This window comes from Chinchilla lanigera, unplaced genomic scaffold, assembly GCF_000276665.1.
Source record: "Chinchilla lanigera isolate Chin_1 unplaced genomic scaffold, ChiLan1.0 scaffold00057, whole genome shotgun sequence".
Classification (NCBI taxonomy): Eukaryota; Metazoa; Chordata; class Mammalia; order Rodentia; family Chinchillidae; genus Chinchilla; species Chinchilla lanigera.
This window is the reverse complement of record NW_004955458.1, coordinates 4,352,696-4,377,854: the sequence shown is the minus strand read 5'-3', so window position 1 is coordinate 4,377,854 and position 25,159 is coordinate 4,352,696. Positions and strand designations below refer to the sequence as shown.

At 38.0% G+C, this 25,159-nt stretch overlaps 2 protein-coding genes across 2 annotated transcripts in view; both read right to left on the bottom strand.

The window, feature by feature from the left end:
- Nucleotides 1-25,159, bottom strand: part of LOC102015081 (17-beta-hydroxysteroid dehydrogenase type 6-like) — a 62,464-nt gene that overhangs the window by 21,630 nt on the left and 15,675 nt on the right.
- LOC102014749 (17-beta-hydroxysteroid dehydrogenase type 6-like) overlaps nt 12,855-25,159 on the bottom strand; it is a gene marked incomplete at its 5' end in the record, with an annotated part of 54,998 nt that continues 42,693 nt past the window's right edge. Inside the window, 2 exon segments of the mRNA XM_005397332.2 lie at nt 12,855-13,185; nt 15,527-15,690. Coding sequence (XP_005397389.1) covers nt 12,968-13,185; nt 15,527-15,690 — 382 coding nt within the window. The 3' untranslated portion in view covers nt 12,855-12,967.

Sequence of the window (25,159 nt, the reverse complement as noted above, 5' to 3'; positions counted from 1 at the left end):
ATTACATTGTAATATAAGAGCAGTGAACTTAATTACTAAAATTCTGTCTGAGTATTAAGCACCTTGAAATATAAAGTATTGCCAGAGAACTGTTATTTCTTACCAATCATGGGTGTTCTAGTAGTTGAATCCCTGCAGAATGTTAACAGACAACAGTTATACCATTTTACAAAAAGAATTCAAAATCAAAAGCCATGCATAGTATTGTAACATAGCAGGCATGATGACATTTATGAAATATATTTAAATAGCATTCAAACACATTTTAAACACATTCAAATCACACTTAAATATTGAAATAGATTAGCCTTTTTAGTTAATCATCCCTACCCAGCACACAAGAAGCTTTCATCCAATTTGTTGTCCCTCAATAGGATGTCATTGAAGAAATTTATAACATTGGGCTGTTCAACACCTAAGCATCTCCAAATGTAGTGGCATATACATAGCATATACATCAACATAAGTTCTTGTTAAAAAATTATCATTTGAATGATGACCTCATGTTGTCCTGACATGAACCTCTTATTACAAATATCTGGAGCACAAGAGAAAGGCAGACATCTAACATTATATAAACAATTTCAGTTTTACATTTTAGAATACTGTATATTTTGAACACATGAATACATTTAATACACCATGAAATTAGCAATAACAAATTGTCATTATTTTTTTTAATTTAGTTTAGTACCAATAGCATCTTTCAATCAGAAAACCTTGTTGTCTTATTTTTTTTTGAAAACTTAACTTTCTGACAATGACCAATGTAGACATATCATAATAATATATTTTGAACAATATCTATTAAGGTGTCTCCCATAAGGCTATGAAGATTATTGGGGCTCCTTATTAATGAACAAAAACTGGTTAATGTTATTCTAGGCAGCTGCTTTTTTTATTCATCAATTGGAGTTCTGTCCAATAATCTCTCTCCACCCTAAGGAATTTTATTCAATTATCTTAACCCATTTTTTATGTCCTATGAACATTCACTCATCATACTTGACACATCAGTTTAGAACAATGAGAGACTCTCAAGTTATAATACATAGACAACAATATTCATACATTTATAAAACAAATTTTAACATAATTTTAACCAGTCAGCAACTTGGTAGAAGCAAATCTTTAATTTAGATAATATTTATCTATAAGCCAAATAAGATTACAGACAATTGCTTCAAAAATCAAAAAGTATAAAAGAAGAAAAATGTGTTGAGCTCAAATAAAATAGTGGTTTACAAATTGGACAGAGGGACAAACAAACAAAAAGACATACACAGCACAATTTACTTGTAAATTCAGAGTGCACTCAAGTATATTTTTGGCCACATTGAATTATAATAATTTTTTTATAATTTATAAGTTTGTAATTATAAAAAGACTAGTCTGAACTTATTTCCTTTTTTTTTTTTTTGGATAGATCAGTTAGCAGAGATCTCTTAAAAAGGAATTTGGAAAAAATAAAAACTTTTTACCTATAATTAATATATTTTTAGTATTTTATTCTGTCTTAAGAATACCAGCAACTTTCATGTCCTTCCTGCAGCTTCCAGCTTAGACCTCTTCAAACACACTGTCCCATACTCAGACCTTCGTTTCTTCCAAGTGTTCCTGTGATTTCTCTCTGTAAGACTTACTATAACTTGGGTTATTATTATCACTTATGTAGACTTCTCTCCTCCCTTCTTTTATTTTTTATTTTTAATAGCATTTGTGGACTCTTTCTGTAAGACTTTACATAGCAAAGATATATCTAAAGAAATTATAAAGATGTAGATCAGCCTTTGGGAAGTGCAGCTGGTTAGCAGCAGTCCTGGTTATAGCACCCCCATAGGAAGTAAGCAAGCAGTTACATCTCTTAAGTCTTGCAATAACCTCCATTTGCTTGATGTTTTGGAATAACAAAGACAGGAGTATTCCAAGAATTAAGTGAGTTTTCCTAATGTCCTAGTTGGAGTTGTTTTTTAGCTAATTTGTGTAATTGGATTAGTTTCTCCCTGATCAGGGGCCACTGATAACACTCAAACAGGCTCTTTGGTTTCCACTGTAAAGGCAGAGAAGTTTTGGAGCAGAGAAGTATCAGTAGCCCTTGTTAGAAAAGCTGTTGATGTCCATTACCATGCCCGTCACTCTTAGGAGTAGTTTGCGTAGGCTCTTTGATTCCTTGTAAGTTTTTTCCTAGCCCTTTGTCTTCTTCATATTCCATGTTGATCATCACTCGTCTAACTTTAGGATTTGAATCTATTTGTTGAATTTTAGTATTGGAATTTGTTTGTTTAAATTTAAAATCAGAGTCAGAATTACTAGTCAATATTAATTTCTACTTCTGTAACAAACCTCTTCTCCACAAACTGACCTGAATAGGTGCCACATATGGTAAAAAGAAACTCTGCAGGCTCCAGGTAGATGTAATCCTGCGCTTTGCAATTCAACAGGCATATAAACAAAAAGCTCAGTATTAGCATTTTTCTGGGTTCCAGCGGGGAAACAAGCAGGGGTGTTAGTTATTTCCCCTTTTGTAGCTCCTTGTCCCTTTAAAACCTGTAAGTTTCTAGATAGAGCCACACAGGATGTTCTCTTGAAAAGCTCCTGCTCCTGCTGAGGTTGGTCCCCCTTTGGCTGCAGAAGCCTCTGTTGGGAGCTCTTCTGTTTTTTGGCATAGTGCATTTCAGAGACTATTGATTGTTTGTTCTATAATGGATTTAAACTGAACGAACTCAGTTCCAAATTGAAAATGTCCCAGGGGAGTTGACTTTTTCTAAGCAAACCTTGGAGCAGCTGTACATAGCCTCGCTCCTCGACTGATAATTTGGCCCATTTTTACTCCTAGATAAAACGGCTTTTCACAGCGGGAAGGCTCACCCCTATTCCTGTAGAATGCTTTTCTTCCCTCTCTTCCCAGGAGTCCCTGGTGAAGTATTCGTCCTGTGAAGGCCTTCTCCGTCTCCCACACTTTCCACTCTAGGTAGACATACTCTCAGGGATAGAATTTATAATCCAAGGGATCTTTGATAGGGTAGTTGGTTCCAGCCCCACGTGGAGGGCTCCAAATATTGAAAACCGGGTTAAATAACCCTAAATTCTTGCAGGCTGATCAGGCCTGCAATCTCCCAAGCGAGTGCACAGCAAAGGCTTAAATAAATGCAGACAATGGCAATGATTTTAGGGCACCAGGAGGGACTAACTCTCTTACAGCTTCAGTATTCTCTGAGTTGGCCCAAGACATTTCTGGGCAGCCCGTATTTATTTGGTTTACAAACAAAGGAAGAGGATACTCAAGAAAACACAGGAATCTGGGCAGGACTTTTCCAAGTAATACATTATGTTAATTTAGGAGAATTATGTTATCTCCAGGAAGACCTTCACAGCAGGAGTGAGATGCCTGGAGCTGCAGTCTCCTTTAAGCTAATTGGGGTTGAGGCCAGACATCCTCAGCTGTGGCCTTCGGACAACTCACAAGTAAACAGGGAAAGCCAATTGGTTAATATTAAATCCTGCTCGGAGCCACTTTGTAGTGGTCCCCAACAGCAAACCTGTGAAAGCAGTAGTGACATATTGCATTTCCATTGTGTACGGTACAGTATTCATCCACTGATGAAATACATACTGTATTTTATTTTGATTTAATATTCTTTTAATATGTTTAAGATTTTTTATATTTTTATATTGTTTTAGATTTTTAGGCAAAAATAATCAAAATCATAAGTATATAAATACCTGTATACCACAAAATCCCTTGATATAGTGAAAATTCTGTGATACAGAATTAGATATATATATTTTTTAAACCTGTGATACAGTGAAGCCACAATAAGTGAACCCCGATATAAACACCAGTCTATAAGAGCACACCCTCTTATGGATGTCAGTTGGAAAAAAGAACAATTCAACCTCTTTTTTTTTTTAAATCCAATCTCGGGAAATATTCTTGAGACCAAGAGATCAAGGCCAGCCTCTAAAACACTTCACAATTAATAGTCCCATTTTAATGGAACTGAAAATAGGAACTCTAGCTAGGCTGTTCTTTTAGTCAGCTGTCTGTATAGTAAGAAATAAAACTCAGAAAAACAATTTATGAACAAAAAAGTTTTAATTTGGTTACAGTCTTTGAGGTTTCAGTCCACAATTCGTTGGTCGAGTTGGTGTGGGAGCACATCATGAAGAGAGAGTGAAAGAGCACATGGGAACAAAACTGCTCACCTCGTGGCTGGGGGTGGGAAAAAGCAGGACACCAAGGTCCCACAATCCCCTTTCACGCCTTCGCCCAGTGACTAGAAGACCTCCCACGAGGCACTGCCTCTTAAAGTTCTCACAGTAGTGCCAATGGGGGAGTAAGCCTTTGTTTATCATGTGGTCCTTTAGGAGACAGTCCAGATCCAGACTGTGACAATGATTCCAGTGTCTAAATAATGAGTCTAAAGAAGGTTTCATACTCTCAATATTCCCAAATACATTATGTTGTGAAAAGAACTTATTTTTGAAGAATTACTACATGTAAAAAAAAAGGAATTACTGTGTGTATTTTGATGAACACTAATTTCTCTTTTAAGAACTACTACAAAAATTATATAACTTTACTCCGGCATGACTTCTCATTTTTAAAAATGCCATTGATAATAAATTATTTGGTCACCAGTATTTAAGATCATATACCATTATGCATTTGGGGTTTTTTCCAATTAACACTATATCTTTTTTTTTTTGGTACGGGGAATCGAACTCAGGACCTTATGCTTGCTGGGCAGCCACTTGTGCTGCTGAACTATATCCCCAGCCCAATACTATATCTTTAAATTTTTTGCATATTTAAAAAAGTCTCCCCAGCATCACATTGAGCTTTCCACTTATAGTGTATATGTCCACCTCTCCACACTTGTCCCCATCCTTGCTGACAACTTCAAAGCAATAACTTATCTTGGAACTCAAAAATACAAATTTAATGTATTTTACCACATTAGGATTTGCTGTTTTCAATTTGACATATTGGCACCGGAAGTCTGTTTATATCCACACATTCCACAAATACGTACTGCGCTTATATATGGCTTGGCTTGGCATTGGGTACTCAGGAAAAACTGCTCTCCACAAATTAATACTTTCGTGTGGGAGAGAAGTCTGTGGGCGGAACACAGAGAGCAGCTAGGCAATAGTGCCCTTGAAGGGCCAGGGGACGCCTCAAGCAGGGCAGTCACCCGGGCAAGTCATCCCAGGAAGTAGGGATAGCATGTACCAAGGTACAAGACTGAACACATACTCCACCTCCAAACCCTTTTACCGTGGAGAACTGAACCACTGGTGTTCTTATATTTTTTTTTCAGTTGCTCAAAAAATTTCTATATGGCGAGGACTTACAGGCACCAGGGCTCACTAAAGTCTTCTAAATGTTCCAGGCTACTGGAAGAGATAGCTGAGTCACTCAACACTTTCACTACACTGCGACAATTGCTAGAGCAGCAGTCCATCCTGATGCCATGTGCTATGACCATAGGAAAACAACTCATAATACTTACAGAGAAACCATTCCAGGGTTTGGCTTCTTTCAACTAGAAAACTATGACAGTGTAAAGAGCTGGTTGCTCACTGTCTCTCTTAAATAATAAGCTAAACAGGTAGTAGGAGCTCTGACCTGGCCTTAAACGATTACAGAGGCTTTGGGTAGTGCTATCCCCAATTCTCTTCCATCATCTTCTACTCTCTAAGAATGATACTGATTAGCAGCTTACTTTTCTATCAGAAATATGCTCAATAAAAATATCCTCCAGCCGGGTGTGGTGGCACACGCCTGTAATCCCAGCACTCGGGAGGCTGAGACAGAAGGATCATTAAGAGTTCAAGGCCAGCCTGGGCTACAAAGTGAGCTCAAGGCCAGCGTGAACTACAGAGTGAGACCCTGTCTCAAAAAGACAAAAAGAAAAATATCCTCCAATCATAAACATAACTAAGTTGTGGGAAATTCAACCATTACAAAAATGCAATATGGAAAGCATAATTCCAACCCTAAGGTACTCACCAATTGGAATTATTTCCCTCATACGTGTAGTAGTATCTGTGTAGACATAAATTTGTTTTTAAACGGGTTTGTTTTATACTGTATATACTACTCCATACTTTATTGAATTGTATATCTAAGGTACAGCATTTAATGTAGATAAGAAGTTAATGATTTAGAGATTTTGCTGCCTATAACTTGTTAAGAGATCAAAGTTTTGTTTGCATTATCTTGCAGATATACACAATGATCCAGAGGCTAACAGTGTTACAAAACAGTGCAATCACAGGGAAAAATTCATAGACACATGTAGCAGGCTAACTCACCCTCTTGAGCTCTGACTTATATTCTACTTATATTTAGTAATTTATATTCTGATTTTTTTCCTACATTTTAACAATTACTGCTCCCTCCAAAAGCACCCTTTGTACTTCATTTAATTTAAAATTTCTCCAGTTGCCTCATTCGGTCAATATTTATTGATTGTCTGCTAGGTGCAAAATCCTGGAGATGAAAAATTACAATCTTCACTGACCTATGTCCTTTCCAAGGACATAGCAACTAGGTAATGCTGAGGCAGGGTTCAGGACCAGATCAGAGGAAGACACAGCACCAGAGGCACTTTGGAAGGCAGACAACTTTATTACACTAAGGGACATTGAGGTCCAAATTACCAGCCCTTTGTTAAAGTAAGGTAGTCATTTATATAGGTTTTCAGAACAAAAGACAAACAACAAGATATTTTCTAATTGGTAACATAGGCTGGGTCATACACTGTCAGGCAGGCTTAGTCTATGTAAGCTAATTGGTGTTACTATCATATAAGGGGGGTTAGGATTGTGGTGAGCAGGAAGAATCAATCAGTAAGACTGAGCGGGACTGTCCTTGAAACCCTGAAAGCAAGTAAAATACAAGATGCATTGCCTGGCTAAGTTACACTAATCTTACAAGCTGCAGCTGGCATGGGGGATGTCAAAGCTAACTAAGTTTTGTAGCTCTCTAATTGTGAGAAAGTGCTTCCAATCTCATCCTTGAATGGTGTTAGAAATATACTAGTGTTAGAAACATAGGATTAAAATTTTCATTACATTTAATGACTGCTCTATATCCTATACATTAGTGACTGCTCTATATCCTACACTTCACATTGGTCTCTTGGCAGGCTAGACAATTCTTCTCTTCTGACTCTCCACCAGACAAAGTTCTTCTATCTAGAACATATATAAAGAATTAAAAAACATCAACCCCCCCCCCAATTCAAAGACCCAATACTAAAATGAACATCTGAGATGAACACATATTTCTCAGATAAGAAATACAAATGGCAAATAAATACATGAGAAAATGTTCAACATCATTAGCCATTCAAAATGCAAATTAAAACAACACTGAGATTTCATCTCACCCCAGTAAGAAAGGCTAGCATTAAAAAATCAACCAACAACAAATGCTGGTGAGGCTGTGGAGAAATAGGAACTCTTCTCCACTGCTGGTGGAAATGCAGACTGGTGAAACCACTGTGGAAATCAGTTTGGAGACTCCCCAGCAAACTAGGTCTAGAGGTCCCATTCAACCCAGCTATTCCCCTTCTGGGGATTTTCCCAGAAGACCTGAAAACATCATATCACAGTGATATGTGTGCACCCATGTTCATAGCAGCGCGATTTGTAATAGCTAAATCATGGAAGCAATCCAAATGTCCATCCACTGAGGAATGGATAAAAAAATTGTGGCATTTTTATATAATGGAATATTACTCAACTACAAAGAAAGATAAACTTGAGACTTTTGTAGGTAAATGGTCACAAATAGAGACCATACTCATAAGTGAAATAAATCAGACCTGCATGTGTGAGCAACATATTGTCTCACTAGTGTAAGAACCTGAAAGAGGGAATAAAAATTAGGAAGTATGATAGACATTGTGAAACGAAAGGAAATTGCTCAAAAGTAAAGAGCAACTGGGAAGAGGGTAAAGAGAAAAGAAAGAAGGGGAAAATTATGTGTATGTATATACAGGATAGCTAACATAGTTGTACTACTGACTTATATTGTTTTATTGAAAGGTACAGTTAATGATTAATTATTTGATCAATCTTGCATGTCTGTATTTATTTTCCTGAGTAACCACTTTGAAGATATCAATATGGAATACAACAACCATGGTTAATTTCCTGTCACCTTGTCTGTAATTCAGTGTTGCTTGTATTGTTCTTGTGCTACTTTGTAAATGGATGTCTGTTTGTTAATTTGTTTTTGTTCTTTTATTTTTAAAATAAAAAACAAACACAAACAAACAATTCTTCTCTTTACTGATTTTCTTAAATGAATTTTTAAATAATGATTTTTGAGAACAAGAAAATTCCCAACAATAACCACTAAAATATGAACATAAATAACAATAAACACTAAAAATACAGTGTACACAGGTGTTTTACATTGCACAAAAGTTTATTGCTTTTTACACGGAGTAATAATGGGTGTGTGCTTTGAGTTCCTATAGTTTGTGATTGCACAGACCATGACATGTTCTTACATTTCATTTTCTTCTTAACTGTTGGTGGCATACAATGTTTTGTGCACAATATTAAGTATCATCCACAATTTGTAGTCTATTACTCAGCTTAAGGAAAACATTAACTGGGGTACAAACACCTGCCTGGCAAGTGCAAGGTCCTAAGTTTGATTCCTGGCACCAAAAAAAAGGGAAAAAAAATTAATTCATTTGATATTTCCAATATACCTCTCCTCAGTCTCCAGAGGATTATGTTGAAGGTTTAAAAAGTTTTACTTTTCATACTAAGGTTTACTTTCCATACTAAGGTTTACTTTCCACTAGGATTTACCTTTGTGCATTGTATAGTGTAGGAATCCAGAGTTATTTTTCTGTATAAGAAAAACTTTACCTTGCCCCATTTATTGAATCATTTTTCCACTACTTTATTATACTTCCTCTGTTACGTCAAATTTTCCTGTAAGTCTCAGCTCACTGCTTTGTTCTATAAAGCTATTTGTTACCCTGTTGCATCTATTTTTTTTTTTTAAGTAAAAAAGTGGCCAGGAGTGGTGGCGCACGCCTGTAATACCAGCCCTGGAGGCTGAGGCAGGAGGATCATTCGCGTTCAAGACCAGCCTAGGCTGCAAAGTGAGCTCAAGGCCAGCCTGAACTGCATAGCAAGACTCTGTGTCAAAAGACAAAAAAAAGTAAAAAAGTAATAATAAATTGAACGGTAATTTCTTTACATTTTACTCTCTGAGACAGGTCCTCACAAATGCGCTTAGGCTGGTCTCGAACTTGCCACCCTGCTGCCGAAGCTCTGGAAATAGCTGGGATGCCAGGCACGTGCTGATGCACCTGGCTGTAAACACTTAATGTTTGGAAATGCAAGTTTCCTTCACCTTGTACTTCAAAATTTTTTGGATGCCTCTTTCCTCTTGTTCATCCATTAAATATAAAAAAGCAGCTTCTCCATTTGCAAAAAAAAAAAAAAACTTGGAATTCTGATGGGCTGGAATCACACTGAATTTATAAGTTATGTGAGGGGAAAATGACATATCATGTTATATTGAAACACTATTCATGAATACTGGTTCTGTTTCCATTTATATATATTTTCTTCGTTTTTCCAATGAAGTTTTATAATTTGCAAAGTGAACATTGCATGTCTGTCAGGTTTATTTCTAGATAACATGTTTTTCTTCTTGCTGCTGCAAATGGTAACACTCGTAAAACTACAGTTCCTAATATGATGACACATTTGCTTCAAAATAATCTAGGTTTGCCAGCCATGGTGGCATATGCCTGTAATTCCAGCACTTGGGAAGCTGAGGCAGGAGAACTGGCATGATTTCAAGACCGGTTTGGGCTACATACTGAGTTCAAGACCAGCCGGAACTGCAGAACAAGACCCTGTCTCAAAACAAACAACAACAAAAACTAAGTAGAATCATGACAATGTTTCAAATATTTAAAAAAATTAAATCAATACCATGGAGAAGAAAAAGTGAAATTACCTATCAATGGGAAAATAGAAATCAAACTATATTTCAAATGAATAATAGAAGTATAGAATAGGAAAACAAAACAACTGATCTTTAAAAGAACTACTCTGACTTTATATTTTGTCTAAAATAAAAAAAAAATACATCTAAATACTGAACTCCAACTGGTAGATTTCTTTTTCACAACGGTATTGTTACAGGCATTCTAAAAATATGGAACACAAAGTAAAAGAAACGTTTTATACCTAAACAGTATAAAACAGTATAAAAAAGCCTCATACAGTCGTGGGGCAGGATTCTAGAATTTTTGATTGCTTCATGGTCCAATGCTGGGATTATAGATGTGAGTGCTGCACCCACCCTGGGGCGGGTAGTTTGCATACAATATAAGGGAAGGAAAGAGCCTTCCTCTGGGCTGCTCCGCCCTTTTGCTCTTGCTGCTTTTGCTGTTTTCCACCACCGTGAACTGTTGCCCTCTGCCATGTGCCACCCTGCCTTGGAGCCAGCCAAGTATGGACTGAAACCTCCACCGACTGTGAGCTAAGTAAACCTTTCCTTCCTTAATTTTGGCATTGGGTATTTTGTTTCAGCAGCGAGAGAAAAGTAACGGAGACAGCAGGGAACTTGGAGAAACCTTTTGCTTTCCTTACACAAGAGGACAAATGCAGCCAGGAGCTCAGGTCTGTACTCCCTGATTTGCAGGTTAATGCAGGGTGATCAGAAGCTTAAGGTCAACGCAGGCAAATTAGCAAAACTCTAGCTCACAAGATGGAAACAAAAAGCACTGCAGAGGTAGCCCAGCTGTCCCTTGGTTTGGGGTACCACAAAAAAAAAAAAAAAAAGTAGAAGTGCTGAAACTACCACCCTTCTTCTTAGTCTATAAACATCTAGGGAATTGATGTGATGTTTGAATCTGCAGCAACTATAACAAAACCGTGAGTTGACAAACTAGAGGAAAAGATACACAGAGGCTGTCAACCAACAGTGATGACCTATGTCCTATCTTTTTACTGCAGAAAAAAACTCTTTATGTCAAGCTTCCACTGGACGCCAGTTCTCCCATTTGAACACCACACCAAATCCTCTTTCACCTGCTTGCCCTCACCGCAGCAGTTCTCTGATCTCCTATGTTGTGATTTGTGCCAAGAACCCAGCACTATAAGAGAATGAAAAGCTACCTCTAATCTCTCCCTGTGAAACTCAAGACACATGCAATGAAGATTCTGAAGCTTCCGTAGGATGGAAGCAAAAAGAGCTCAAACACAAAGCATCATGAATCAGAATGGCATCAAGGTACTTAGGGATCTTACAAAATAGAAGGAAAAGTTCCTGAAAATGATTTTCAACCCAAGAATTCCATGCATAGCCAATCTATGATGAGAATAGAGACCTTATCAGACTTGTACAGACTTAGGAAGGAATAAGAATGAGGTTTGCCCGAGTAAGAAAGAAAACCAAGGGCCACACGCTCTGGGAAATAGGACCAGATGGCAGGAGGAAGATGAGAAGTTTGGGGAAAATAACTGAGCCACAGAACTAGAGAGCAAACAGCTCACATAGCAAAAGGACACCGCAGAGACGGAGTCTCCCTAGGCAGGAGGGAGGGAGTTGAGATGCAGTGACTAATTCTATGATCAATCTAACCACTTAAAAAATAGTACAGGTAGCTTTTCCCTCCAATCTTAGAGAACAGGTGAAAAAATTAAGGTAATTAAAACCTTTGCAAACTCAAAAGCAACACAATGTTACCCAAGGGGGAGAAAAGTACTGTAAAGAAAAAACACTTGCATGAACTGTAAACAGTATTTCCTACTATAAGAGGACAAACACTACTAATTTAATAGAAAATATGAAAAAATCATCTGAGAAATACAAGCACTAAAGAAACGGGCTGAAAAGTGGCATATAAATAATAAGTTCTCATTTGATATAAAAAAGTCAATTAAAAATATCTAAAATTGGTAAATCATGAATACAGTATGTTATTTAGAAATTTAGGGATAAACAGTAGGAAAAAATGACTAAATGTTAAAGCATTTGCCTGTAATTAGCAGCAATGATCAGTAAGAATGAAGATGAGGAATTGCTGTTTTTTCTTTTATTCTTTTAACTATTCATTGAATATTAACTATGTATATGTAAATTATTTGGATTTTAAAATACAAATCTTTGATTTTAAGTAAAGGAGAAATATATTGAATAACAGCTTGCGAAAAGGAAAGAGAAATAAAAATCTGATTAAAAGGCCATAGCCAGGTGTGGTAACACACACTTGTAATTCCAGCACTCGTGAGGCTGAGGCAGGAGAATCACTTGAAGTTTGAGGCCAGTGTGGATTCACTTGAACCAAGTGAGTTCAAGGCCAGCCTGAACTGTGTAGTGACACCTTGTCTCAAAAAAGACAGGAGCATAGTACAGACCTAGTTCAGGTAAGAAAAAATAGACCCACATGTTTGTCAATAACCCCTGAACAACAACAAAAAAAAACCCTGAACTAGAATTTATAGCACACAAAAGAACTGTCCACATGCGTAAAGAATTGATACAAAAACAAGTTAAACTGTTTTCACCAGGTTCAGTTTAATAGGACGAGAAAAAATAGTTTAGCAATATTCTCATCATAAATGACAGAAACAAAGTGGTGGTACACGCTTGTAGTGCCAGCACTCAGAAGGCTGAGACAGAAGGATTGCTGCAAGTTCAAGGTAACCTGGGCCACATAACAAGTTCAAGGCTAGCCTGAGCTGCATAGTGAGACCCTGTCTCCCAAAAAAAAAAAAAAATGTTGTCACAGAAGGTAGTAAGTGTTAGATATCTACAATGAGAACGAGTTGATTTTCTAACTACACCAGATAAATGAGTTTTAAAAAGAATGTTTATTGTTACAAACAACCTGGGATTACTGAGACACTAACAACTGCTTTCAGACATTTGTATTGTTCATTCCAAGAGATACTAAAGCAATTTTCTTTAGGCTGTGTGGGCTGGTTTGGGGAAGGATCTGGTGAATATGTAGTCTGATAGTGATGAAGGTAAATAAGACAGAGGGATATAGAAAAATTTTGCATCCCAGCCCCCTGAATATCGAGTACGAGGATGTGCAGAGGTCAGAGCGTGTTCCATGCAGTCAGTGACCAGGAGTAGGTCTGTGCTACAAGTCGACAGCAATTGCTTCATGCTGTTGAAATCTGTGTACAAAAAGAGAAAAGAGGGTCAGCAATCGCATTCCTTATATTGTCTTTTGTTTTTGTTTTGGGTGAGTACTCAGTATTAACTGGGAACTTTCTAAAATTTTTATTTTGCTTGAGTTATAATTCATACATAATATCCAGCCATTCAACATGTACAAAGAATGATTTTTTGTATATTCAATATTCTATAACCACAACCAAAATTCCATCTTGGAATATTTTCATCATCCCCAAAAGAAACTGAGGATGTACCTCAGTGATAGACAACTTGCCTTCCATGTACACGGCCCTGGGTTTAATTCCCATCATGAAAAAAGCTCATGAAGAAAAGCCCCGTACCCTTTAGTAGTCATTCTATTGTCTTATCAATCACCAACCCAAGGCAAACGCTGATCTACTTTTTGTCTCTATGGATTTGCCCTCTCTGGACATTTCATGTAAATCTAGTGGTCCTTTCAAGGTTGATCCCTATCATAGTATACATCAGTACTTCATTCACTCTCATTGCCAAATAATGCTCCATTGTGTGGCTGTTGGTTTATCTATTTATCAGCTGATGGATGTATGGATTGTTTCCACTTTGGGGCTACTATAAATAATGCTGTTGACAACTACACATTTTATTAAAAATCACTGATACAGATGTAGTACTTGTTAGGAAAATTCAGCATCCAACTTGATAGATCATATAAGTGTAAAATAAACAGTAATTACAAAGACTAATATGAAAGATATAAAATAATAAATAACTCTTGTATTAGCAGTATTTATTTAACAGCATTTGAGATATATTGGATAAAATAAAAACAGTATTAAAATGTTTCATATTTTTCTTTGTCTTTTCTTTCCCCAATGCTGGGGATCAAATCCAAGGCCTAAATAAGACGCATCAGTGCTCCACTACTAGGTTACACCTCCATGCTTTGTCTTCTTACACTTAACATGGCTACAGAAAAATTTAACATTGCATGTGTGGCTCACATGATACGTCTATTGGATAGCAATGATCCAACTATTCTGATCCATGGACAAATATGCAAACCAGGGCCGGGGATTTAGCTCAGTGGCACAGCACCTGCCTGGCAAGCGTGAAATCCTGAGTTCAATTCCAGGTAATAAATAAATAAATAAATAAATAAATAAATAAATAAAATTTTTATATATATATATATATATGTATATATATATATATAAACCATTTCAGGTCCTTGTTAAAAGATAGGTAGATAGATAGATAGAGCTACAGATATATCCCACCTTTGATGAATTTAGTCTTTTCTAGTTTCCCACTGATTCCTGTTTCAATATTCTGTGTATCCAGAGGGAAGCAATTCCCTAGCAGTGAGAGAACCTGAGGTGAGGAAGAGCTCATAACAATGGCCAGCCTCTGGCAGCGGGGAAACACTTCCCTCCCTCACTAATATGAGTTTTGAGAGGCTCCAGAACTTTCTGGTCAGCCTTTCTTCATCCAGCTTCTCTCTCCTCTGGTGCTGGTGATCTCTTAGACCCGTATAACCAGAAGACAGCGTCTAGGTCAAGAGTCCTCCATGTGGACCTGCTGCTTCTCCCTTTCTCTGGACTGCACTCTCTCCCAAAACCAGTGCCAGGGCTGCTGCTGTCACCACAGGGCCTTTCCATGCAATGGAACAGAGAGCTGCTTCCCTCAGCCTCCGCCATTTGCTGACTCTGGTGTGAAGGAAAAGCTTCCCTTCACCAGGGAGGTATTCACCCACACCGACGTGGATGACTTCCAACAAGAGGGCAGCTTTGCCTCCAACCCACAGCATCCACTCCTACAGGTCACCAGCATGATGTTCTTACATGAATTTAAATTACCTCACTCCCACAAGGCCCTGTGACTTTGTGACCTTGTATATGAGTATAGTCCCCAGCAATGCCCTATTGGGTCCTCTCCCCAATTACATCCTCACATCCTATCACAATTTGTAACCGGGAGAGTAGACACTTTGAAGATTGCACACCAGTCATGCAGACAGCTCATCATGCCAGGCCTGCTGAACACTCAAAAGGCCCTCTCCTCATGACAAGAGATTCCATAGCTCTAAGCATGGAAGATCCCTAGTGCCCAGAGGGTCAGGCCTGTGTGTGACAGTTCAGGTTAGGGGTGATACTGGCACTTGGTTGTCTGTGTGCCTTTCAGCAACAGTGAGGACCAAACCATTAGTACACTGGGACCTTACTCACCCCCTCTGGTCCCGGAAAAGTTTTTTAAGCACCTTTGTTCTCACTGTATCTGCAAATCATTTTTCATCAACCCCCTCTTCCTTTTCTTATACAACCATACCTTTTCCCTATGTAAAAAAAACCAAAAACTTACAAGCAACAAAATAGTGCTGTCCATAGGATTCCTTAATGTGTGAGGGTGCTTCATCCCAGGCTTGCTTCATTCTGTCTGAGATTGACTGTAAATCTGTTAATCCCGTTTTGAAGGCACCAGGTTCAACCATGCTGACTTTCACCCCAAAACTTTTCAGCTCACGCCTGAAACAAAATCCACCAAGTTACTCCTTTGAGTGAAACACACTGCCATTTCAGTGTTCTCTGGGAGGAAACTACAAAACAACTCAAAAAGATTATTTAAAAACCTTAACTGAATATCTTAAAAGATAAAGGAATGGAGAGAGAAAAACATAAAAATTTCAACATCCCCAGTCCCAACAATTGAGACACGATTAGGCCAACTACTGAGGTAGACCACTATAAAGGAGCCCTGAGCAAGACTTAAATTAATCAATTGGTTTTTTATCTTTACTTGTGAATCTGTCCAAAGTGTAGGCCACTTGTCTGGAAATGGGCATGGACTCATAGTAAGTGAACCTCTGTGAATCACTAACCCTACTAAAATCTATAATGGCAGATGAAGCCAGAAAACCTCAAAGGATAAGACAGGATCACAGCCAAGGATGCCTGGATCTGATTTCAACTAGATAAAGACTATAGCCTCAGGCATCTCACTCCTGGGTGGATTAACTTAATCCTTATTAAAAATTAACTTAATACCTTACTTGAAGAAGTCCTTGAGTGATTCTGCCCTTCTTGAGTACTCCTCTCCCTTCTTCTGATAACCAAATAAATACAAGCCACCCAGAGAAGGCCTTGGTCTTAGCCCTGAGGGAATCTCAAATTCTGTGAGAGGGCTTTGATCCTCCTGGAGCCCTGAAATCATTCCTTTCACCTCTTTTTATTTAGCCTTCACCATAACTCGTTCAGGAGATTGTGGACCTGATCAGCCTGCAATGACTAAGGGATATATTAACCCAATAAACTGCCATGACCATTAAATTGTAATTAACTTTACCAAAGAATAAAGTACCCACCTGTTCTACACACTGGAGGTGTGATAAATACAAATTATAATAAAGGAGATCAACACTAATTACTACCAGCACTGTGCTAAGCATCTTACCTGAGCAATTACAACCTATGAAGACTCAGTTCTCCCCTTAAAAAGCTCCAGCGGGAAGCCCAATAAGTAACGTCACAAGTGTGAGACAACTCAAAAGAATTACATGGTCTGGGAGGGTAGCTCAGGGGTACAGCACATGCCTAGCACGTAAAAAGATCCTGGGTTCAATCACCACCACTGAAAAGAAAGAAGGAAGAATAAAAGAAATATTCAAGGAGCTACAGAGGTAGAAGAGGGTTGAAGAGAAATATCCTGACCTAGGCAGGAAGCCTTTAGTGAAAAGAAGACATTTCAGCTTAGCCTTGAATGATACAGAGGAACCTCCAGAAGAAAGAGGAAGAGTGCCACATCACGCAGCACATGCACAGGGAAAAGCACAGGCCTGTGGAAAAATTACTGTGTTCAAGAGAAACCACTTGTGGAGTGAATTGTGGGCGTTACAAATGCAACCAGTATGCACTGCTGCTTTTCTTGTAAGTTAATCTTTTTCAGTGTTTTCAGGTACAGATTTATATTTTAGGAGCCAGAATAAATATTAGTATTTATTTTTAAAAATACAAGTCATGGGTCATTCCAGAATATTCCTGTTAGTTCTGGGAGTGTTTTGCTTTGCTTTGCTTTTTTTTTTTTTTTTTTTTTTTTGTCTTTTTGAGACAGGGTTTCACTATGTAGTGCAGGTTGGTCTTAAACTCACTTTCTAGTCCATGCTGGCCTCAAACTCACAGCAATATTCCTGCCTCAGCCTCCTGAGTGCTGGGATTACAGGTGTACAACAGCAAACCCAGTTCCTGTTAGTTCAACAAACAGTTACAGAAATCCTTCTGAGAAGTTCACTTTGTGCAAGGAACCTACAGAGCACAGCCTGTACCAAGTGAAGCAAGACAGCAGTATGCATCTCAGCGTGTGGGTGGCTACCAGCTCTCTGGGGATGGTGATGAGGGGTGCTACCTACACTACAGGTGGTCTTGTTGGCAAAGCTGAACCCTGACCTGATGTCAAGGGAAAATGTGTGAAAAATGGTCTGTAAGAAGAGAGAGTACCGTGCATTACACCCCTCTAAGCAGTGGTCTTCACGGTGTGGACACTGGACCAACAGCATCAAAAGCTCCTTGAAACTTGTCAGAAATGCACCTTATACCAACCCTCAGCCTCGACTTAACAAACAAGAAACTCTAGTTGTGAAACCCAAAAATGTATTTGAACAAACTCTGCCAGTAATTGGAGGCACACTACAGCTTTGTAATATGAGACCCCAGTTGTTGATTCTTTGTAATATTTCCTGTGCAACTGGGGTTTTGTTCATAAAGTCTTTGCCTACACCAATGTCTTCAAGAGTTCTACCCATTCTATCTATCAGAAGATTTAGTATTTCTGTTTTAATATTTAGATCTTTGGTCCATTTTTACTTAAGTTTAGTGCGTGGTGAAAGATATGAGTCTAGTTTTAATCTTTGGCATGTGGAAAGCCAACTTTTCCAGCACTATTTATTAAAGAGGTTATCTTTTTTCCAGTGAAGATGTTTGGCTCCTTTGTTAAAGAACTAAAACTAAAGGTCCCACAGCTTCCAGAAAGAATTAAAAGCTTCATACCTCAGCGATATATACACACCTGTGTTTATGAAACAGCCCAAATGCCTATCAACTGATGAATGAACAAAAAAAGTGATTTTTTTATATACAATGGAATACTACTCTGCCGTAAAGAAGGATAAACTTGAGACATTTCTATGTAAATAGATGCATTTTGAGACTATACTCTTAAGTGAAATAAACTGGACACACATATTTAAACACTGCCTTGTTTCATTGACATAAGAAACTGAAAGTGTAAATAAGAACCAAAAATATATAATAGAATTTGGGAAATGGGAAGAAAACGTTCAAATAGGAAGGGAAACAAAGTGGGGAGGGGGAAAGGAGGGAAAAGAAAAGAAATAAAGGGACTAGAAGGAAAAATGGAAACAAAGATCTGTAAATAAGGAGGGAAAGAGGGGTTGAAGGGAGAGGAGGGGATTGGCAAAAAAGAAGAATCAAGATATATTATGTACAGGTACCAGCTCCCTATGATAAATATGATCATTATGTATATCTAAAATGTAAAATAAAATTAACCAAAAAAAGAAAGAAAACACATAAGCAATTGTCTAAAAGCCAAGGGCAGAGAATATGCACAAGAAAGTGTATGTGTTTGTGATGAAAGATACATGAAATAAAGATTCAGCAATTACTTTAAAAAAAAAAAAAAAAGACTATGGATGTAGTTCAGTGCAAAGGCCCTGGGTCCAATCCCTAGTAATGAGAAAGAAAAAAAGGGGAGGGAGGGAAGGAGAGAAGGAGGGAGGAACGAGGAAGGAATGAGGGAGGAAAAAAAGGAAAGTGGAAGTAGACTTGACTACAAGCAGCAGGGGAAATGGCAGTATGGTCATGGAGGGAGGGGCTGGAGTCGTATAGCCACCTGCTAAAGAATGCCAGCTGCCAAGCTATAGAAAGCAGACAACAGATTTCCCCTTAGAGGATTTGGGAGAAACATGGCAACAACATTGATTTTGGCCCAGAAATACTGATTTTAGACTTCTGGCCTCTAGAACTGTCCAAAAAAACCCACATATTTTCTAACACATTCTATAGCATAAATTACGTGACATTTATGTAGTAGCATAGCCATAGGAACCTCATGTCTAATACACAATTCCTGTTGTTTCAGATCTTAGTAAAACTGCCCCAAGGTCAGGCCCTGCTAAAGGGATTGTATAGCACTGATTGTACCAGGTGACCACACCCTCATGTCCACAGCTGAGTGGACGAGAGCAGGTGTGACTGGAGGAGAGGCCCTCGGGGGGCTGGATGTGGCTCTCTCTGATGTGACACTGTCAAATTACTAAGCCTCCCCACCTCAATTTCCTTTGATATACACTACAGGTCAAAATAATACCTTCCTCGCTGGATATTATGAAAACTAAATGACAAGGGGTTAAAAATGGACAAAGTAAAGACCAGTGAAACATACAGTCTCCCCAGGACCTGGAATCAAGACACCTGAAAAACAACAACTTAGTGTAAAAAAGTAAACCTCCAGGAATCACAAGAAAACTGACTGGAAGACTAGAGACTACAGAAGTGCTAGAGAAACTGAGCACAACACAGAGAAAAGAGCAAAGCAGTCTAGAAAACTAACCCTGGATCCTGGGAAGGGAGACCTGCCTTCACTAACACAAGCTAAGCTCAAAGAAGATCAGCAGCTCAGGGAGAAATAACAGACCGGGATGGCAGTGATAAATACAAGAAAAGCCCATGGTTATTGTAAACTGCAAAGGCAGCATGGGCTTTTACTCTGAAAGTGATTCCTCCCACATGCAGGCAAAGTTGGAGAAGAAATCCAGTGCAGCACTCACTATATTTGAGAGCATTTAATCAGGAGCCAGTTGGGGAAGGGGTTAACTGCCTAAGACTGTGCTGTAGAACAAGTACACTTCAGCGTTGCTGGAATCCCCCTAACCACAATGACTAGGTGAGAGACAGACACAAGGGACAGCTGCAGAGAGGGCACAGGCCAGACATAGAACAATCTGAGAAGTTTACACTCAGGCTAGGTAGGACATCAGGGTCCTGCCCTCTGTGGTGAGAAGCCAGGCCAGTTGTGTGTGGTTTGCACAGTGAACTCAGTCTGAAAGTGCTGGCATTAAATCCATCAGACTGATCCACAATCACCACCACAATGCCTACATCCAATACAAAGGTCCATGGCCTGTTTGCTTTCCCCATCTGCCAGTGTGATCAGGGCTATGCCCCAATTTGAATGACTGTATGCAAGAGGAGCTTCTTGAGCAGGGGAAAACCTCACATACCCATAGGCCACAAAGCTAGGTGGAGAAGGCAATAATTTCAGGTGCATGAGGGGCAGAAGCTGAAAGCAGCTGGAGTGAATACAGCCCTGGGAGGACATCTTGGACACACTGACCAGGAAAGGTGGGGTAGGATTCAACATTCACACACACAAAAATCAAGCATGGAAACAAAATAGGTCTTAGTAATGACTCACTATCCCTTCCCCAAATCTGGTAGATTTCAATACTGCAAAACCTGGAAAGAATCACATATTCAAAAATGTAGAAGAATTTTGTTGGACTCTTCTCTCTTTCTCTTAATTGGTTTTCTGGAGGGTTGGGATTTTTTTCCTCATTTTACTCTCAGGGATTTTTTCCTTTTGATTCTTCTATTCTGTTTCAGTTGTCAAAGTCTCTTAATTTTCTTTTAACCCTTAGTAGGATCATTTCTATCTTTTTTATCCTCCTCATCTCTTTTCCATTATTTTTCAATTTTTACTTCTTTCATTTTCCCCTTCTGCACTCACTCCATCTTTACTAGCATTACTATAAATTTATTAATCTTTAGGTATGTAGTTGACTGGTATTATTCTTGGATTATTTTCTATTGTTAATAGTGGCATAATTGTCACATTTAATAGATATTTACTGTATGTCAGCATTTGGTTTGTCTTTATGCCTGTACTATAATTACAGATTTCTTTTCTATTGTTAAGGGTACTACATTGACTTTTATTGGTTCTTATGGCATGTCAATATCTGGATTGTCTTTAACACAATCTTTTTTTTTTTCTCCCCCGGTACCGAGAATCAAACTCACGACCTTGACCTTGCCAGGCAGGCGCTGTGCCACTGAGCTAAATCCCCAACCCCTGTCTTTAATAACATCTCAAAGGATATTAAAGAAAAGTAACAGATAACTTATAAAGGTAAAGCCATTAGAATTTTTTTTTTTTTCTCCAGTACCGGGAACCGAACTCACGACCTTGCGCTTGCCAGGCAGGCACTTTTGCCACTGAGCTAAATCCCCAGCCCCATAAAGCCATTAGAATTATTGTAGATTTTTCTACACAAACTTTAAATAGTATAAGAGCTTGGAGCAAAGTGTTTAAAGTCAGAGGAAAAAAGAAACTTTCAACCCAGACTAAATATTCTACAAAACTATGTCAAAATTGATTGAGATCTGGGCATGGTGGCACATACCTGTAATTCCAGCACTTGGGAGGCTTAGGCAGAAAGACTGCTCTGATTTCCAGACCAGCCTGGGCTACCAAGTGAGTTCAAGGCCAGCCTGAACTGCACAGTGAAACCCTGTCTTAAAAAGACAAAAAATATTTGATGGCTGAATAAGGTATTTCCCTAATAAACAGCACCTTAAGAAATTCATGACAACCAAAACAGCACTCCAAAAGTTCTCAAGGATATCCTAGAAAGAGACAATTAAACCAACAATGCCAAAAGTCTAATGGAATGAATTCTCCAGGCAGGGTGAACAGATAACCAGGGTGAACAGATAACCAGAAGGGTAAACAGAAAAAAACAAGGCATTGACAAGAATGAGTCAATACCTTTCAGTAATAACTCTCAATATGAGTGGCATCAATTTCTCAATCAAAAGACACAGATTGGTAGATTGGATAAAAAATATAAAACCCAAAGGTATATTGTACACAAGAAACATCAATCCAAAAAGAAATTCATAGACTAAAACTCAAAGGATGGAAATAATATTCTGTGTAACAGTACCCCCAAAGACAAGCAGGAATAGCTATTCTGTTTTAACAAAAACTTGAAGTTCAAAGAAAAGAAAAAGTTCAATCCAGAACTGAGCAGAAGAGACAAAGCAGGTCGCTATCTTTTGGTTAAGGGAACAATTCAACAGGAAGAAATAATAATTATAAATATATATGTACCAAACAGTGGTAAACTCAACCTCTTAAAACAAATGCTACTCCTATAAAAGATCACATAAACATCAACACAGTTATGATGGGGGACCTCACTACACCACTGACACAGATAGATCAACTGGCCAAAATATCAGCAAGAAATTATCAGCACTGAACTACACTTTCAGACAAATGGACTTAATGGATATCTACAAATGTCCCACCCAACAGCAAAGGAGTGAACATTGTTCTCCACACTACGTGAAACCTTCTCAAAAATGGACCACAGAACCCCATAAAACATGCTTAAGTAGTCATAATTATCCCATGTACATTATCAGGCCCTAGTGCACTCAAACTGGAATCAGTGGCAAAAGAAGAATCACAGAAATTATGCAAATGCAAATAGATTAAAAAGTACACTCTTAAACAATCAGTGGGTCACAGAAGAAATCATAGAAGAAAGTAGACAGTTCCTAGATTTAAATGACAATTCCAGTAACGCACAATGGAACCTATGGGTACAATGGAAACAGTCCTAAGAGGGGAGTTTATACCTGCAAATACCTACATCTGAAAAATAGGGAGTCCAAATAAATGTTGCACCTCAAATTCCAAGAAAATCAAGAAGAATCCAAATCCAAAACTAGCATAGGGAAGAAATTGTAAAAATTAGATCAGAAAATAATGAAATTGAGACTTAAAAAGCAATACAAAGAAACAATAGATTGAAGAGCTGGTTCTTCCAAAGAATGAAATAAACCCTTAGCCAATCTTACCCAAAAAAGGTAAAAGAGAGAGAGAGAGATCCATGTCAATACAATTAGAAATGAAGAAGCAAATTAATACCACCAAAATCCAGATTATTAGTAACTACTTCAAAAACCTATACTCCAAAAATTGCAAAACACAGAAGAAATGTAAATATATGAATTATATAAGTTGAACCAAGAAGGTATAAAAATCACAAATAATCCAATAACAAGCAAGAATTAAGAAAAGCCTAGGACCTGATAGACTCACCACTGAATTCTTCAAGAACTTCAGGGAAGATATACTGCCAATACTCCTCAAACTCTTTAATGAAATTGAAAGGGAAGGGGTACTATCAAACCCATTCCTGGAAACCAGCATTACCTTGAAGCCAAAATCAGACAAGGGCTCAACTAAAAGAGAAAACTACAGGTCAAGCTTCTTAATGAAAATAGATGCAAAGACCCTCAACAAGATACTGGCAAGCAGAATGCAACAAATCATTGAAAAGATTATCCATCATGACCAAGTCGGGGGGGCTGGGGATTTAGCTCAGCAGCACAGTGCCTGCCTGGCAAGCGCAAGGTCATGAGTTCGATTCCTGGTACCAGAAAAAAAACCAAAAAAACAGAAAAAAAAAAAATCATGACCAAGTCGGGATGCAAGGATGCAAGGATGGTTCTGCATATGCAACTCAATAAATGTAATACATCACATAAATATAAGCAAGAACAAAAATCACATGATAATCTCAATAGATGTAGAAAAAGCTTTGACAAAATTCGACAGCTGTTTATGGTAAATATCATGAAGAAAATGGGTATAGAAGCACCATATTTCAATCTGATAAAAGCCATTTATGACAAGCCTACTGCCAGTGTCAAATTAAATAGAAGAAAAACTGAAATTTTTTTCCTCTAAAATCAGGAAAAATACAACGGTCTCCACAATCACTGCTCCTCTTCAGTATAGCACTCAAACTATTCTCCAAAGCAATCAGGTAAGAGAAAGAAATAAAAGGGCTACCTATAGCAAGAAAAAAATCAAACAGATCTTAATTCCAAGGGACATGATCATTTACAGAGAAAACTGAAAATATTCCACCACAAGACTTCTATAACTAATACACAATTAGGGATGTAGCAGGACACAAAATCAACACACAAAAATCAATAGCATCCCTGAACACCAATGAAGTCCACTGAGAAAGAAATTAGGAAAGTAATACCATTAATAATAGCTTCAAGAATAAATAAATACTTAGGAATTAACCTAGCAATGGAAGTAGAAGACCAGTTTAAAAAAAAAATTAAAGAACACATCAGAAAATGAAAAGACATCCCCTGTTCCTGAATAAGCTGAATCAGTATTGCCAAAATGGTCATATTACCCAAACTGATATCAAAATACCAACAGAATTCCTCACAGAACTAGGAAAAACAATCCAAAAATTCATATGGAACCAGAAGAGACCCAGAATAGAAAAAGCAAACCCGCATGACAAGCATAAAGCAAGAGCATCACGATCCTGAACTTAGAGTTATACTATAAAGCCACAACGACATAAACAGCATGGCACTGACACCCAAACACAGACATGATCTGAGGTACATTCAGCAGAAACAACCTCTGGAATATTCAGACAACTTTGACAAAAGGTCCAAAAACATACGCTAGAGGATAGATAACCTGTTTAACTAATGGTTCTGGGAAACTGGTTACACTTATGCATAAAATTGAATCTAGACCCTAAATCTAAACTAAAATCAAAAATATATCAAAGATCTAAATGTTAAAACAGAAGCAATACACTCGAAGATAAAATAAGTAAAACTTTTGCATAGGCAAGAACTTTCTGAAAAGAACCTTCATTGCACAAGAAACAATATCAAAGAGATGGAGAGGGGTAAGAAGGAAGGGGGGAAACGATTGAGAAAAGAAAGTGAATCAAAGAAAAATGGAAACAGAGTTACTTCAAATGGGAAGGTGATCAAGAGTTGGGGAAACAGAAAGGGATAGGAGGGGGAAAGCACAAAAAAGGATTAAGGCCTGGTGGCTCCCAGAGGGTGGGCCCCCAGC